Source organism: Trematomus bernacchii, unplaced genomic scaffold (genome assembly GCF_902827165.1).
Source record: "Trematomus bernacchii unplaced genomic scaffold, fTreBer1.1, whole genome shotgun sequence".
In the NCBI taxonomy this organism is placed as follows: Eukaryota; Metazoa; Chordata; class Actinopteri; order Perciformes; family Nototheniidae; genus Trematomus; species Trematomus bernacchii.
Window position 1 is genome coordinate 42,237 of NW_022987650.1, and position 12,764 is coordinate 55,000.

Below are 12,764 nucleotides of genomic sequence, written 5' to 3' on the forward strand. Positions count from 1 at the left end.
ACACATCAGAGATGCACCACAGACACATCACAGACACACATCAGAGACACATCACAGACACATCAGACACATCAGAGATGCACCACAGACACATCACAGACACACATCAGAGACACATCACAGACACACAGACACACATCACAGACACACATCAGAGACACATCACAGACACATCACAGACACACATCAGAGACACATCACAGACACATCAGACACATCAGAGACGCACCACAGACACATCACAGACACACATCAGAGACACATCACAGACACACATCAGAGACACATCACAGACGCATCACAGACACATCAGACACATCAGAGACACATCAGACACATCAGAGACACACATCAGAGACGCACCACAGACACATCAGAGACACATCACAGACGCATCACAGACACATCACAGACACACATCAGAGACATCACAGACACATCAGAGACACACATCAGACACATCACAGACACATCACAGACACACATCACAGACACATCAGAGACGCACCACAGACACATCACAGACACATCACAGACACACATCACAGACACATCAGAGACACACATCAGACACATCACAGACACACATCAGAGAGACACATTAATAACACAAACTGATTAAATTAATGTTTTTTATTTAAAAGAAGCTGCAGAACAGGTTCAAACAGATCACACACACACACACACACACACACACACACACACACACACACACACACACACACACACACCTTCATGAAGTAACTCATAAAGTGAAAATGTGCAGCTCATCCAGAGAGGACGACATGCTAAATATCATGACTGCTAACATGCTAACATCAGGGGTCAGGGGTCAGGGGTCATGCAGGATGTCATTAAATAAGTAACTGAGGATGCACTTTAATAAACAACAACAAATGATCAGACGGTAAAGGCAGCACTAACGTTTCAAACAAACTACTAAATAAAGCATGATTAAATATGGCTATACTGATTAGCATAGCTCGCTACTGATAGCTACAATGCTAACCCCCTGTTAGCCACCAGTTAGCATCTTAGTGCATGTTGTTCTCAGCAGGTCAGTGACATCACAGCCTCAGAAACACCTGATTGGACAGAAGCCGAACACGCCTCGTTAGCATTAAAGAGCACCAGTAGAACCCGTACCAGTGGCTTTAGAGGTTCCTTTAACACTATAACTCTGTTCCCTGACTTTAAAGACAAACTACTCAGTAAATAAGTAAAGCAGATATAACCCGAACACACAGCTGCAGGAATGAGTCAGCATTTCATCACTTCCTGTCCCCTGGTCTGGAGGATGGAGAGATCCCATTGGACCAGAGATGCTGCCTTCAGGGTGTAGGAATACGTAGTTGTGATTCTCAGGTCCTTGGCTCTGGCTCCCTCTGAGAGCCTGATGTGGGAGGAGCCAAAATGCTACTGAGCCTGAGTTTGTTATTATTATTTGTTTACGTCACTTTTATTTGTATTAGTTGAGCTCTTCCGGCGTCACATGGTGAGGTTTGAGTATTCATGTCACCTGTTACATGTCGGGGGGCGGGTGACGGAGGGTGATCTTGCGCTGACATTTTTTCTGTGGATCTTTTGGTCCTAAGTTATTGTGTTTGATTTTGTTTATTAAATATCTTCAACCATTGGAGCTTCAGGACGGACTTCTCACTGAAAACGGGTCACTCGGCCACTCAAAGTGAAATGGGAATCGAGCCGCCCCGCGTCCAGGACCCTCTGGACGCTCCTCCTGCTGCGGCCCCTCTCTCTAGACCTGTGTGGGACAACATGAGAGAACATGATAACAAAGGTATCCCAACTGTAGCTGTGTACATGACAGGATGTATGATTACCTAGAACAGGGGTTCCCAAAGTGGGGGTCGCGACCACAATAATAATAAATAAATATTATTTATTTATTATTATTATTATTATCCAGTGTTTTCCACATAATTTGATTATATTTGTAGGGGCACCGCACCCCCCCCCCCATGCAAATGAGCCATAATCTCATTAGATATGTGCATATTTTAATACTTTCAGGAACACAATTCTGAACATTGGATAAAGTCAGGTTCGAAATTCTTGTTTCATTTTGTAGTCTTATTAGAATCTAAAGTTTCTACAGAAGGGATTTTGGATATCTCTTTGTATCACTCCATAAATCAGAAAATACCGTCAACAGCTCTAAAATATCAATTTTCGCCCTGTTTTTAGGTATAAAATGTTATATAATTCAGGCTGTGAATGATATATGAACAAACCCTTCTGTAAAAGCCTTCAGAATATGGATAGGAATAGAACTGGAAGGTTTGGTGTATGTACGTGCTGCTGAAGTGGACATTTCTCACTCAGATGAGAAAAAACACATTTTGAGAAAACGACCTTTAACCTGTTTCACACCTTCCCCCCGGTACCGGGCGGATATAAACGCGTCATTTGCAGGAAACAACGTCTAAGGAATCTTAATATTGAATAAAACTATGAATGTGTTATATCCATGTAACGGGAAGAAACTCAGCTAACTGATCTTTTTAATTTTTTTTTTCAAAAAAAACCCACATTGCTAGCACTCAGCCTCTGAATTAGCCTCAAGCGAAAAAAACGTAACATACTAAGGCAACTAAACTCACTCTAACTCCCTTATTACTTATCCTAGATGCACAACCAAACACTCTTTTTTGGTGTCCTGGAGACACTGAATCTAACGGTGCCCTCCTCAACACTCAGTGATAAACATTCGCGACGCTCTAAACGAAAGCGTACATCATCACATGTGGAGCTAAGAAGCTAAACACGTAAATATGGCTTACCTTGGTCAAAAGTGGTCTTCAATGGCATTAAAACGATAAAAAAACGATGCTGCAGTTAATCCATAGGTTCATCCTATGTGTCTGTGCCCTCTTTGAAATTATTTCTGATAATCCATAAGCAATACAACTGCGTTTTAGTTTCCAAACTCCAGAAGGAGACATTCCTCCACTTTGGTTTCGTTTTCCACACGCGAAGCAACCACATTTTTTCTTTACAACGTGTCTGGGTGGGAGCCTCCCCCTTCGATTCTATTGGCTCTAACGGTCACAAGGGTATGTCAACCAACCAGATCGAGCAAGGGGGGCCAGAGATAGGTCAAATCCACCCAAATGACCCCAGATGGCCCAGTTTTTTGCTAAATCTCTCTAAAAAGGTCAAATTTCACTTGTTTTGCATCAATCTTGATACAGGGTACTTATTATATGTTGTACTTTGGATTCCTAAAGCTTTTAGTCTACTAACCCATCATCCAAGGGTAGTTTTCACTATCTGTAAAAAATAATTTTTGGACGGACACTATAATTTACAGTTTTTTACTATGTAAAATCTGAATTTTCTTTAAAATAAAAAACATTTATATTGATTCTGACACTTCTACATCCAACTCACAGGTTTATCATTACTTTGAGAAAAGATTATTAATTTAACCCTTTTAGAAGGGAAGATATGGTCATTTGTTCTGGGAATGTCATTTTCGAGCCTGAGACCTGAAAAACAGGCTCAGAGTGGAACAGGTTAAAGATTGCTGTGAGGCGCTAGCTACACCCTGCTGTTCTCTGGATGACTCTGTGTTTGGGATCATTTGTTTTTTGTCTAACATTGCTTCGTGCAAGTGACAATTGTTGTCGTCTTCTCTGTGAACGTTTTTATCGCTGTTCTTTTGCCATTTTGAGATTTAAATTTCCAGCGAAAGCTAACCAGGAAGTGTTTTAGCACACCACGTGACGCATCTGAACGAATCACGTTGTCAGAAATTGACACCAGCCAATGAGATTTCGTTTTTTGGTTTAAGACCCCTTTGTACTTTCACGATTGGTTGCTTATACAAAGGAAATGACCATATTTGGTTCCGATGAGATTGTGCAGGAGAGACGGAGCTTTCCAACGATACCTGTGATGACATGGTGCAAACAGCGGTCGCGGTACTTTATGTTACGTTAGAAAGCTAACTTTTGGTGAATTTAGGAGAAACCTACAGACACCCTGAGATCCTGAGATTGAAGCTCAAGCCGGGGACCAGTGATTATTAAAATGTTTAAATTTTAGATTTTGAGAAAGTCAGATTTATTAGATTTTGTGAAAAAGTCAGAATTTTGAGAAAAAAAACATATGAGGAAAATAAATCATATTTTTGAGGGAAAAAAATCATATTTTAGAAAAAGTCAGAATTTTGAGATTCTTAAGATTCTTAAAAGTCAGAATGTTGATAAACAGTCAGATTTTGAGATTTTGAGAAACATTCAGCTAATCTGAAGTAAACATTGAATACTGCTTTCTATTCCTCCATCTTGTGACTGTGTAACTCCCTCTCTTGGATATCAGCATGTGAAGGACACTGTTCAGGAACTAGTTGATGCTCTGTATGTGATGACTACTTCCATTCTGGAGAGGATCACAAACACATGGAGCCAGAGGCCTGTACGACGAAGCCGGTTCAACCTAACCTGGATATGTTTGAGTTAGCCGGTTGGCCCAATCCAAAACATACGCGCTCTCGCTAAACGGTCCTACGACGCTGGTTATCAAGTGGATCGCTCAAGCCAGCCGTGTCCTATCTAGTTAGGTGCGCGTTCACATGAAAGGGGTGGTATCTGGAGCATTCGACCAATCACAAACATGGAGAAGCGTACTGACAGCGCAGCGTCATACTTCCTGAATGAAAAGTGAACTCTAATATTAGTCAAATATGAAGAAGTTAAACTTTAAACATCCATGACTTAAACACTTTATCCAGGATCAAAGCCACATAGCTGCACCTGCAAGGTGAATACAGCTGGTAACAGAGAAAGTGTTTGAATGCGTACATTAACAGGTTTATGATATCACTGCCCCGTCTAAGACACGATCTGACTTTAATTACATTTGACTCCAGTGTTTCGTCAACTTAATGTGTTGCTTAAAATAATACTTCTGCATACAGTATGTGACACTGAGAGTGTTGCACGGCCAGATACGGCTCAGCTGACTCAGATAAGGAAATATATGATACATTATGATGTGATATGATATGAATGATAATGGGACACATCGACGTCTGCACTCACAGTGCCGCGGACTGTACTTAATGTTACTCTGATCCGGTTACTTATGTCGTGGCAGATATTTAAGTAAGCTTTCTTAACGCTAATGTTATAATAGTCAGATTGCTCTGAAGATGGGAGGAGGGGATATTCTATTAATGTTCACGTTCACACAGTCAGTTGATTTTTGCCGGCCGTCTTTCCTGCAACGGCAGTTTTTCTGTATTTCCTCTATCCTGTAATATGACTTGATATCTTTAAACTCTGCACACTGAGCTCTGATTGGTCAGCAGGCGGTGCTTTCACTGAGTTGATCTCTTAGCCTGCAACCTAACCTGCTCCGGAGCAGGCTAGCCGTTCAGCATCAGTTACCATGGAGATCTATGGGATTGGTTTTGTATCATAAAGATAAAGCAAAACTATGAGGTTAACCTCTTAAGCACTGAGCCTGTTTTTCAGGTCTCAGGCTCGAAAATGACATTCCCAGAACAAATGGCCATATCTTCTCTTCTAAAAGGGTTAAATTAATAATCTTTTTTCTCAAAGTAATGATAAATCTGTGAGTTGGATGTAGAGAAGTCAGAATCAATATAGATGTTTTTATTTTAAAGAAAATTCAGATTGAACATAGTAAAAAACTGTAAATTATAGTGTCCGTCCAAAAGTTATTTTTTACTTATAGTGAAAACTACCCTTGGATGATGGGTTAGTAGACTAAAAGCTTTAGGAATCCAAAGTACAACATATAATAAGTACCCTGTATCAAGATTGATGCAAAACAAGTGACATTTGACCTTTTTAGAGAGGTTTAGCAAAAAGAAACCACTTCTGGGGTCATTTGGGTGCATTTTCCATATCTCTGGCCCCCCTTGCTTGATTTTGATGGTTGACACCTCTTTCTGACCGTTAGAGCCAATAGAATCGAAGGGGGAGTCCCCCACACACACACGTTGTGAAACAAAAAGGTGGGGGCTTTGCGCATGCAGTTTTGCTTCAGAGTGGACCTATCTCTAGCTTTGACATCTGAAAATGGAAAAGCAGTTTTAATGCTTATGGATTATCAGAAATCATTTCAAAGGGACACAGACACATTGGATTAACCTATGGATTAACTTCAGCAGCGCTTTTATCGTTTTAATGCCATTGAAGACCACTTTGGAGAGACTACAGAGCCAAGGTAAACATTTTAGCATTTTTAGCTACCTAGCGCCACATGTTTTGATGTCTGTTTTTGTTTATAACGTCGCCATTTCGTATAATTCAGTGATAATGAGGGTACCCATCGATTCTGTGTCACCTCACGATGTGAATCGATGTGTTGGATGTGGTGAAAAGATAAATAATAAGGTTTTGTGAGTGATTTTCAGTGCAGTAATCTGCTAGCATTTTTCGCTCGTTGCTAATTCAGAGGCTCAGTGTTAGCATTGTGTTTTTTTTTTTTTTTTTTTTAAATAAAAAAAATTATCAGTTAGATGAGTTTTCTTCCCGTTACATGGATATAAAACATTCATAGTTTATTAAATGAACATGCCCCTCAGACACTGTTTCCTGCAAGATGTTGCGGCAGTGTCGGAATTTTTTGATTTTGAGAAAAAGTCAGAATTTTGAGATTTTTAGAAAAAGTCAGTTTAGAAAAAGTCATATGATAGCTATGTGATTAACATGATGATTCAGCCTCTATGGAGAGAGACATCAAGCATGCTCATTTCTGACGTGGAGCTAATCTGAAGTAAACATTGAATACTGCTTTCTATTCCTCCATCTTGTGACTGTGTAACTCCCTCTCTTGGATATCAGCATGTGAAGGACACTGTTCAGGAACTAGTTGATGCTCTGTATGTGATGACTACTTCCATTCTGGAGAGGATCACAGATACATGGATCCTGAGATTGAAGCTCAAGCTGGGGACCAGGGATTATTAACATTTTTAAGTATTCAGAAAAAGTCAGAATTTTTGAGATGTTGAGAAAGTCATATTTTTTTGATATTTGAGAAAAAGTCATATTTTTTAGATTTTTGAGAAAAAGTCAGAATTTGGAGAAAAAGTCAGAACTTTGTGATTTTGAGAAAAAGTCAGATTTTTGAGAAAAAGTCAGATTTTTGAGGATTTTGAGAACAATTCAGGATTTTTGATATTTTGAGGAAAAAGTCAGGATTTTGAGAAAAAGTCAGAATGTTGAGAATTTTGTACGTGACAGGATGTACTGCTTTCTATTCCTCCATCTTGTGACTGTGTAACTCCCTCTCTTGGATATCAGCATGTGAAGGACACTGTTCAGGAACTAGTTGATGCTCTGGATGTGATGACTACTTCCATTCTGGAGAGGATCACAGATACATGGATCCTGAGATTGAAGCTCAAGCCGGGGACCAGGGATTATTAAAAAAAAATAGTATTCAGAAAGTCAGATTTTTGAGATTTTAAGAAAAAGTCATATTTTTGAGAAAAAGTCAGAATTTTGAGAATTTTAGAAAAAGTCAGAATTTTGAGGAAAAAGTCAGAATTTTGAGGAAAAAGTCAGAATTTTGGAAATTTTGAGAAAAAGTCAGAATGTTGAGATTTTGAGAAAAATACCAACAAATCTCTCTTTTCTTGTTTTGACTACTTCCATTCTTGAGAGGATCAGAAATACATGGATCCTGAGATTGAAGCTCAAGCCGGGGACCAGTGAGAGTTCTCCACCCACCTTGCTGAGGTCCAGCTTGGCGATGTAGTTTGAGCGGAAGGATCCGAGGTACAGAGAGCCCTGGTGCTCGTGCACCTCACTGATGTATCCCGCCACCAGGCCTCCAGGGTCGTGGAAACTGCGAGAACACACACCTCCATCATTGAGCTCTGCCACCAGGCTGTAGGGGGGGGAGAACTTCATCAGGACCTCAGGGCTGAAGAGCTGAGGGGAGACAACATACTGTAAACAACAACACACTGTAAACAACAACACTGGGAGAAACAGCTGGGACTACTTTCTCTGTAAACAACAACATGAGTAAAGTTATTAAACTAAATAAACAAATTATATTCAGACTAAAATTAAACATATAAAATCCAAAAACTAAATATGTAAAACTTAAAGGGGACCTATCATGCAAAATGCACTTTTGTACGTCTTTTCTACATGAATATGTGTCCCCGGTGTTCCAGGGAACTCACCAAGTGTCAGAAAACACAACCCTCTCTATTTTCCTCCATACCCAAATCTCTAAAAAAGGGGCTGCAACGGATCTGATAAAAACTGATCCAGATTTGAACACTGTCCTGACGTCAGGACGGTGGCGCTACGGCTATTGGGCCAACTCCACCAATCAGGAGGAGACAGCCACGGCCATTGCCGTTTGAAAGCGCTGGAGACGCTGTAGTACATATGCCAGGCCTGTAGGTGGTGCTGTTCTCACAGAATCAGCCCTTGCAGAAACAGAGCTAAAAAATGTCAAATTGAGTGAAATGAGGCATGGCTAAAATGCATGATGTTTGGTATTTTGAAAATAAAAAGTATAAATATGCCTTATATAGGTATGGCCCTACACTATATTATTATAATATAGCATGATAGGTCCACTTTAAACTAAACAAAATGTAAAAAAAATATATATTTGAAAAATGAAACTAAATATGAACACAATTTAAATATAAAAAGAATATATAAAAAAACTAAATATTTTGGGTTCCAAATCTGAAAAAAGGTAAACAAATGGAGAATAAACAAACATGTTGAGAATGAGAGCGGACCTTGAAGATGAACTTCTTGATCCAGGGCCTCTGGGACAGGAAGTCCATGACGGAGAACCCGGGGTTCGGCCGCACCGATGACATGGCCACCCAGTACCCCCCCCCGGAGCTGGGCCGGATGTTATCAGGGAACCCAGGGAGGTTCTCCACGAACGTGTCCATCCCCCCTTTGTTCAGACCCGCCACGTGCACTCTGTGGGAGGAGAGCGCACGTTAGAGGAGCGCGCACGTTAGGGGAGAGGAGCGTTAGAGGAGAGCGCACGCTATAACACAGAGGAGCGTGCACGTTAGAGGAGCGTGCACGTTAGACAGGGCTGCCAACCTTTGAGTTCAGCTTGGAGTGAGATTTCTTTTGGGGGGGGGGGGGGGGGGGGGGTGAACAAAAAGCCGAAACGTTCATGTGTCCGGTGTTACAAACGTATTTACATAAGATTTGACGAACATAACTTGACAGACTAATCAATTACAGGTCGCTTCCATAAACCAGTGGCGGCGCCAGATACTTTCTTTTGGGGGTGCTGTGGTGTAGCTTGACGTTTCATAGAGGGTCCCAAGGCCGTAACCATGGAGTCAACATTGGGGGGGGGGGACCAAAAATTAAATCAAAATTTGAATACTAATTTCCTGCTATTCTAAAGGAGAAGATATAAAGGTCAGTGATTACAGGTGAGTTACCTGCGGATCCGGGCCATGGTGGTCTCGGCCACCAGCACAGACTCCTCGTCAGGGAGCAGCTGGATCCCGTTGGGGAACCGGAGGTTCTCCATCACCACCGTCAGCTCCCGGGTCTCCAGGTCCAGCTCCAGAACCCTGAGAACACAGAACGGGCTCTTATTGTGAGACACCGGCAGGAAGTGGCAAAGCAACAGAGGCTCTTATTGTGAAACAGAGATAGAACCCGAGGTAGAGCCAGAGATAGAACCACAGTAGAACCCACCTCCCGTCAGCCGTGGCCTCCATCAGCAGCTGCAGGTAGTCTCTGCGCTGCTGATGGAGGTAGAACCCCAGTAGAACCACAGTAGAACCACAGTAGAACCACAGTAGAACCACAGTAGAACCCACCTCCCGTCAGCCGTGGCCTCCATCAGCAGCTGCAGGTAGTCTCTGCGCTGCCACCTGCTGCTCGAGTCGGTGAAGAACAGCTTCCTGCCGTCTCGCGTCACTGTGATGTCATTAATGAAGGACAGCTTCCTGCCGGCCACCAGCTGACCGCCCGACACCAGACGAGTGGACTCTCCTGAGGAACAGAGGACGAGCAGCAGTGAGGAGGAGGGCTACAGGGAGAGGGTCCAGCAGTGAGGAGGAGGGCTACAGGGAGAGGGTCCATCAGTGAGGAGGAGGGCTACAGGGAGAGGGTCCATCAGTGAGGAGGAGGGCTACAGGGAGAGGGTCCAGCAGTGAGGAGGAGGGCTACAGGGAGAGGGTCCATCAGTGAGGAGGAGGGCTACAGGGAGAGGGTCCATCAGTGAGGAGGAGGGCTACAGGGAGAGGGTCCATCAGTGAGGAGGAGGGCTACAGGGAGAGGGTCCATCAGTGAGGAGGAGGGCTACAGGGAGAGGGTCCATCAGTGAGGAGGAGGGCTACAGGGAGAGGGTCCATCAGTGAGGAGGAGGGCTACAGGGAGAGGGTCCATCAGTGAGGAGGAGGGCTACAGGGAGAGGGTCCATCAGTGAGGAGGAGGGCTACAGGGAGAGGGTCCATCAGTGAGGAGGAGGGCTACAGGGAGAGGGTCCATCAGTGAGGAGGAGGGCTACAGGGAGAGGGTCCATCAGTGAGGAGGAGGGCTACAGGGAGAGGGTCCATGTATACACACTGTGATCAAGGCCTTGTTTACTTGCTGCTAATTGAGATCACTAAATATCTGATGCAGGAGTAGGTAAGTGTCTCTGTGTGACCTCTGACCTGTGGAGGGGTTGACCTCGAACACCCCCAGGTAGGCATCGGCGACGAACAGCGTCCCGTTTGGACCCGCGCGGATCCCCAGGGGCCGCCCACAGCTGGGCTCCTGCTCCCTGGAGCCTGAACACACCACACATCATACAGCTGGAGCCTGAACACATCACTCATCATACAGCTGGAGCCTGAACACATCATACAGCTGGAGCCTGAACACATCACACATCATACAGCTGGAGCCTGAACACATCACTCATCATACAGCTGGAGCCTGAACACATCACTCATCATACAGCTGGAGCCTGAACACACCACACATCATACAGCTGGAGCCTGAACACATCACTCATCATACAGCTGGAGCCTGAACACATCACACATCATACAGCTGGAGCCTGAACACATCACTCATCATACAGCTGGAGCCTGAACACATCACTCATCATACAGCTGGAGCCTGAACACATCACACATCATACAGCTGGAGCCTGAACACATCACACATCATACAGCTGGAGCCTGAACACATCACTCATCATACAGCTGGAGCCTGAACACATCACACATCATACAGCTGGAGCCTGAACACACCACTCATCATACAGCTGGAGCCTGAACACACCACTCATCATACAGCTGGAGCCTGAACACACCACTCATCATACAGCTGGAGCCTGAACACATCACTTCATCTGGAGCCTGAACACACCACACATCATACAGCTTGAGCCTGAACACATCACACATCATACAGCTGGAGCCTGAACACATCACACAGCTGGAGCCTGAACACATCACACATCATACAGCTGGAGCCTGAACACATCACACAGCTGGAGCCTGAACACACCACTCATCATACAGCTGGAGCCTGAACACACCACACATCATACAGCTGGAGCCTGAACACATCACACATCATACAGCTGGAGCCTGAACACATCACACAGCTGGAGCCTGAACACACCACTCATCATACAGCTGGAGCCTGAACACACCACACATCATACAGCTGGAGCCTGAACACATCACACATCATACAGCTGGAGCCTGAACACATCACTCATCATACAGCTGGAGCCTGAACACATCACACATCATACAGCTGGAGCCTGAACACATCACACAGCTGGAGCCTGAACACACCACTCATCATACAGCTGGAGCCTGAACACACCACTCATCATACAGCTGGAGCCTGAACACACCACTCATCATACAGCTGGAGCCTGAACACACCACACATCATACAGCTGGAGCCTGAACACATCATACAGCTGGAGCCTGAACACACCACACATCACTTCATCTGGAGCCTGAACACATCACACATCATACAGCTGGAGCCTGAACACATCACACATCATACAGCTGGAGCCTGAACACATCACACATCATACAGCTGGAGCCTGAACACATCACACAACATACAGCTGGAGCCTGAACACATCACACATCATACAGCTGGAGCCTGAACACATCACTCATCATACAGCTGGAGCCTGAACACATCACACATCATATAGCTGGAGCCTGAACACATCACACATCATACAGCTGGAGCCTGAACACATCACACAACATACAGCTGGAGCCTGAACACACCACTCATCATACAGCTGGAGCCTGAACACATCACACATCATACAGCTGGAGCCTGAACACATCACACATCATACAGCTGGAGCCTGAACACATCACACAACATACAGCTGGAGCCTGAACACATCACACATCATACAGCTGGAGCCTGAACACATCACACAGCACTTCATCTCATCTCTCTCTTATTGTGAAACAGGAAGTGACTGCAGGGAGGTGAGTCTTATTGTGGCGGGGCTTCAGACAGGAAGCTCCAGGATCCTGAAGTGCTGCTGAGTCTGTTGAACCTTTTAAATCTCTGCTGAAAACTCTCCTCTTTGCACTGGATGCTAACACGAGGAAAACATGTTGACATTTCTATGTGTTTTGATATGTTTCTAGTTATTGTGCTTTTTATCTTGATTATTATTTTACTCCCATTGTGTTTGTTCCGTGTTCAGCGCTTTGTCACTGAGGTACTTTAAGATGTGCTGCATGAAGAAATAAAGAATCCTCA

General features: G+C 43.8%; 1 protein-coding gene across 1 annotated transcript in view; it reads right to left on the reverse strand.

The window, feature by feature from the left end:
* Positions 1-652: 652 nt before the first annotated feature.
* apmap (adipocyte plasma membrane associated protein) overlaps positions 653-12,764 on the reverse strand; it is a 19,703-nt gene continuing 7,591 nt past the window's right edge. Inside the window, exons 5-10 of the mRNA XM_034134789.1 lie at positions 10,673-10,789; positions 9,833-10,007; positions 9,446-9,580; positions 8,771-8,963; positions 7,731-7,934; positions 653-1,762 (exon numbers count right to left, since the gene is read on the reverse strand). Of these exons, the coding sequence (XP_033990680.1) occupies positions 1,757-1,762; positions 7,731-7,934; positions 8,771-8,963; positions 9,446-9,580; positions 9,833-10,007; positions 10,673-10,789 (830 nt within the window). The 3' untranslated portion in view covers positions 653-1,756. The remainder of the gene's footprint in view (positions 1,763-7,730; positions 7,935-8,770; positions 8,964-9,445; positions 9,581-9,832; positions 10,008-10,672; positions 10,790-12,764) is intronic.